This window comes from Hordeum vulgare, chromosome 6H, assembly GCF_904849725.1.
Source record: "Hordeum vulgare subsp. vulgare chromosome 6H, MorexV3_pseudomolecules_assembly, whole genome shotgun sequence".
Classification (NCBI taxonomy): domain Eukaryota; kingdom Viridiplantae; phylum Streptophyta; class Magnoliopsida; order Poales; family Poaceae; genus Hordeum; species Hordeum vulgare.
The window spans coordinates 555,970,480-555,976,242 of NC_058523.1; the positions used below are offsets into that span (position 1 = coordinate 555,970,480).

At 42.1% G+C, this 5,763-nt stretch overlaps 1 protein-coding gene across 1 annotated transcript; it reads right to left on the reverse strand.

Moving 5' to 3' along the window:
* Positions 1 to 2,788: 2,788 nt before the first annotated feature.
* LOC123401046 (probable histone H2AXb) lies at positions 2,789 to 3,473 on the reverse strand. Its single transcript, XM_045094762.1, has one exon. The coding sequence runs from the start codon at positions 3,391 to 3,393 to the stop codon at positions 2,968 to 2,970; it is 426 nt and encodes a 141-aa protein (XP_044950697.1). The 5' UTR covers positions 3,394 to 3,473; the 3' UTR covers positions 2,789 to 2,967.
* Positions 3,474 to 5,763: the final 2,290 nt, after the last annotated feature.

Sequence of the window (5,763 nt, forward strand, 5' to 3'; positions counted from 1 at the left end):
CAAGGGACTAGTTTTCAAAATTGATGTATTATGTATTCAAATTTGCTGAACCCTTTTTCTAAATTCAATGAACTTTTCAATTCAGTGAATCTTTTTTTTCAAATTCGATGAACTTCTATCAAATCAGTGAAATTTCTAAAATTTTGTGTCTTCTTTTTCAAACTTTAAAAAAGTCAGATCTATTTTTGAAAAGTCAATGGTCAAATGGTTGACCTAGCAACAACTGACTGGACGACGCTGAGTGAAGGAAATAGGGTCGCGATTGAGTTAGGTGTCTATAATTTGTTGTCTACTCAACGTCTAATTTAATTACTGAGTAAAATACACCACGATTGCACTAATTATTCATCTGTAAGAAGAAAATAATTCTGGTTGTAATTGTGCTATAACATGGACAGCTATACATGCTCTGTTCTTTTTCTGATTATATTGTTTCTGTTCTTGAGGACTTGGCAGCACCAGGAGCGGAAATCTTTCACTGGATAGTAAGGTAAGGGCTGAGAGATTTGTGGATGACAAGCACGTTGATCATAGAGCAGAGCAGTGTGCCAGGTTGAAACTGACTGAAGGGAAACACACGGGTACATACACTAAGTCTGTCTAACTGCACAAGCTTGACATCACTACCACAATGGTATGGAGAACAAACCCCTCTCAAGAAAAAAAAACTGAGATCAAGGACACAATAATTGAGACCAAGCTTCGATGTCTATGCATAATTGGCTGCCCTACATTAGTGAAATTGTGTAAATCAGAGGAGAACAAGATGAAGATTGCTCACATCCGAGATAATCTAATGTATGCGCCTGCCAAGCTATCTGTTGTAGCATTGCTTTTATTCTAGCACTGACTAGTGACTGGTCCTTTTTCATCCGCAAACATATGTAGTATACTCAAGGCATGAGTATCTCTAGATAGATAGTCATGTTAATATGTCGGATTAGGTGTCTCATGCGTCTAGAGTAATGATTTAAATACACTAATTATTCTGAATGTAGTTTTTCCTATGTTGAGGACTTTCTCTACGGATGCTCCGTACAAATTACTGGCCGGAAACACCAAGTCGAGTCAGATGAACAAATACATGTAAGAAGAAAACAAGATGAAGTTGGGGAAGGGACAAATACAAGACGTGATTGTCTAAAGTTGAGGATTCAGACCTTTTAATTCTTATTTGCAGGGAATCAGATAAAGAAGACATGGAGGAGAAATCCACCTGCTGGAGTTGGAGAATACACATCCATCACGCCGCCAGCAAGTGAAAAAAAAAACTCTGTTAATTGTTTTTCTAAAAAAAAACTGTTATCAAAACTGCCCTTAAATTTGAAGTAAATTACTCTTCGCCACTTGTGAAGTGAAAAACTGAGTGTTACTCTGAATTATTTGTATATCATAAGGCCCTTCAATTTTTCATCCATCATGAGACTGGTCTATTTTTCCTTCTCATACACTTATCGAGGATGTACTACAGAAATACACGCATCAATGATCAAGTCCAACATCGATGCATTCTGAGCATGTTAGAATGCACGTGCCTTACATCTCCATGCACGCCGGTTGGTGCATAAATATTTATATATGTGTATATACAGAGAGTGCGAATATTAAAACTTGATTCGAAGATCACGATTTTTATTATCCCGTTGCGACCCACGGGCCTTTTTGCTAGTTCAGTATAGCAAAGCGTTCGTTCGTGACTGATTATTATTTTTCAATAAACAGAGCCCTCGTTTTTCACTAAACAATCTATATAGATGTTGGAGTTCCTGGGTGCAACTTTAAAAAACAAGAATACTAAACATGTTTTTTGTCGGTGAGAATACTAGACATGTTGTATAACAATATGCGCATTTGGTGGCTTTGGTGGACATTGGACTGAATCCATCAGCGGAAGGGATTTCGCTCTGTCGGGGCAAAAGAATTGAACTGCCGAACATGTGGTACATTCATACTAGCCAGCAAGGATGTGCCATTCATTCGTCAGACTACTGCAATACTAGCATTTCCGTTTCATTCAGATTAACATTCACAAATCATAGGCAGCGACAAGCACCAAAGGAACAAAAAAATCTTCAGAACAATAGATGAAGCACTTATTCTGCTCGTCGCTGTTGTTGATGAGCATCTCAATGACCTCGAGGACCATGAAAGAGGTATCAAACAAAGAGGTAAAATATGCCACTCAAAAACGAATTTGCATCATCACTGTTCTCGACTCGCTTACTCGGGTTTCAACAATCTGCAACCACCGGCATGCTGTCCCGGTTCCGAGATGACAAACTTGAATGAAAAGGTTGTGATGAACTAAACGATGGTTGTTGGGTGCACGTGATTAATTAGCTCAAAATTTTATGATCCCTGTAAACTTTTCCCCATGCTCAAAGGGATGAGTTGAAAGTGAGAAAGGGAAGAACGGAAAGCCTCCATACAGAGTTTCTCAATAAAGAGTGTTGGTTCTTCAGTAAACAATCTGTATAGATGTTGAAGTTTGTACCTGGGTGGAACTTAAAGAACAAAAATGTTGTAACAATCTTAGCTCTGGTGGTCCTTGGATGGAATCCATCAACGAGAGGGATTTCGCACTGTTGGGGCAAAAGAATCAAGCTGCTGAACATGTGAAACATTCATCCTTGCAGCAGGAACTTCTGCACCATTCATTCGTCAGATTAGAACAACCAGTGCTTCCGTTTCATTAAGATTAAAATTCACAAATCATAGGCAGCGACAAGTGCCAAGATTGCATTCCAACAGGCATTCACAAGGCTTGATGAATTACTATCAGAGCAAGAAAAAAAACAGTTTCATTCAGATTGACATGGGCAAATCACAGGCAGAAAACATGAACCAGATTGCAAGCATTCCATTCCATCGAGATACAACCTCGATACATGAACCAACGAGAACTAATCTACCAGCATACTAAAAACATCATCGCCGGACCACGCTATTTTTCAGATCTCGAAGGCTCTAGAACTCCTGGGACTGGGACGCGGACCCGCCGGTGCCGGCGGCGGCCTTGCCGGCCTTCTTGGGGAGGAGGACGGAATTGATGTTGGGCAGGACGCCGCCGGCGGCGATGGTGACGCCGCCGAGCAGCCGGCTGAGCTCCTCGTCGTTGCGGACGGCGAGCTGGATGTGGCGCGGCGTGATCCGGGTCTTCTTGTTGTCGCGCGCCGCGTTGCCAGCCAGCTCCAGGGCCTCGGCGGCGAGGTACTCGAGGACGGCGCAGAGGTAGACGGGGGCGCCCGCGCCCACGCGCTGCGCGTACCGGCCGACCTTGAGGTGCCGGGCGACGCGGCCCACCGGGAACTGCAGGCCCGCCTTCACCGACCGCGACACCGACTTGCTCCCCTTCGGCTTGCCCCTCCCGCCGCCGCCTGCCGCTGTGGCCATCTTCGGAGGATGGGATGCTGCTGCTGTGGTCGCCGGAGAGATGGCCGGAGTCGGTGAGATTGGGAGTGCTGAGAGATTGATGGTGGATTGGCGGGGGCTGGGGTGGATTATATGGGGGAGGGAGCCCGCGCGTGATTGGTGGGGAGGGAGAGGTCGCGGATCGGTGACGTGGACTGGTGCGATGCCGTCGGATCGGGTGGCGCGGGAGGGAGGAGATTTTGGGCTTGGCGCGGATCGTGGGATTTGGCGGGAGACGGGAAATTTTCGGAAAACGGGGAGGGGAGAGAATCGAATCCTCTGCATTTTCGCTATCCGCGCACGAGCATTTTTTTTCCGCCCGTATGTACTCCCCGCAAGGTAAAAACCAAAGTACTTCCTCCGTTTTTAAATATAAGTTTTTTAAAAAATTTCACTAAATGACTATATATGAATTAAAATGAATAAAATACATTTTAAAATATGTCTATATACATCCGTATGTAGATTTGTAGTGAAATATTTTTAAATACTTATATTTAGGAACGGAGGGAGTATATATTTTTGGATCCAGAATAAACATATAAATGGTAATTTTTCTATATGGTACACCCTCCGTCCCATAATATATTGTTGTTATAACCAACAATATACTCATACATTTGTTGTAATAGCATCTAATAGTTTTTTGAAAGGAATAAGATCTGATATTATGAGACATATGGAGTGTTATTTGAGTATCTATAGCTGCAACAAAGCTTGAAGAGTTTTTTTACCATATTCTAGTTCTAATGATTAGTTGAACTTGATAATTTAAAGTTCATATCTCTATTATTGATGGGAAGTCCGACGTCGTCGTTGTTGTTGTCGTGATGGTTACATCCACATCTCTCCTTCTATGTGTAGAAAATATAATTGGTTGTTCTTTTCTAGCGAGCTAACGCGTATATGAACTTCAAATCAAAATCAACAACGTCATTAGAATTTGTTTCTGCTCATGTTCACGTATACAACGTTTAATAAAACTATCTATTCTTTCTTTATAAAGATGTGGCTCATCTCAAAAATAATGTCATAAATCATAGAGTTTTTTTTCCTTTTGTTGATAGGTGAAGCTAGGCGAAATATATTGTTTTGCTCTGGTTCACAACCATCAACAGAGCATTCTTCTCATGCAGCCGGACAATCAAAGGAGCAAAGTACTGAGGAAACTGATGATGATGCCATTGGAGTGGAACCTGAGAAAGAAGGAAGGAAGGAGATGGAACCAAGGTCGGAGTGGTGGCAGCACTTCATCAAGGTGAGGGACAGTAATAACTTGGTGAAGGCCGGTAAATGCAAATATTTCCATAGTGAAATCAAGGTTGAATCAAGGGGGCATGGTACATCCGCCTTGAAGAGACACTTCGCGGTTTGCAAGCGCAACCCCAACAAGTTCAACAAAGATCCTGAGCAAGGTACTTTGCAAGCAATTCAAGGGGAAGGCATTGGGACATGGAGGTATGATGTTGAAGCTTTGAGAGTTGCTTTTGCTGAGATGATAATTGAAGAAGAACTGCCATTTTGCTTTGGTGAGAAGTGAGGTTTCAGGAAATTTATGACCAAAGCTTGCCCACGTTTCACTCCTCCATCAAGAAGAACATGCACCAGAGATGTTGTTCGTTGTTTCTTCAAAAAAGGCAAAGTAAAGAAATTTTTGCAAGATTCTTGTTAGATAGTTTGTTTAACAACAGATTATTGGTCATCTGAGCAGCTAGATGGATATATGATCGTGACGGCGAGTTTTAGTGATGAAAACTAGATTCTGCACGAGAAAGCCATCAATTTCTTCTTGGTTAAGGGGCACAAGGGTGAACATATCGGGAAAAACTTGGTTAAATGCATGGTTGAATGGGTTATGGAAAGAGTGATGACAATAACGGTTGATAATGCATTTGCCAACGATGGTGGTGTTGGGTTTTTGAGGCGACAGCAAAACAAAACACTTGGCAACATAGCAAAGGGTGAGTATATGCACATGAGGTGTGCCGCGCACATTCTTAACCTCATTGTGCGAGATGGCTTAAAGGAAGTGGACATGTCAATAAAGCGTGTGAGAGTTGTTGTTAGATATATTAAAAATGGTGGCCGAAGATTGGTGAACTTTAAGGAAATTGCCGAAGAAGAGAAGGTGGACAGCAAAGTCTTTTTCTAAAGATTGATGTACCAACAAGATGGAACTTTACTTACCTCATGCTTAAAGCTGCAAATGTTTATGAGAAGGTGTTCTTGAGGTTAGCCGAAGAATACTTCACCTACAATAATGATCTATCCGAGGAGAATGATGGGTTTGGTTGCCCGAATGAAATAGATTGCGAGAATTCCAAGAAGATGGAGGACTTTCTTGCTCGTTTC

Excerpts from the sequence above, each read along its gene's own strand:
- LOC123401046 (XM_045094762.1), bottom strand. The coding sequence starts at position 3,393 with ATGGCCACAGCGGCAGGCGGCGGCGGGAGGGGCAAGCCGAAGGGGAGC.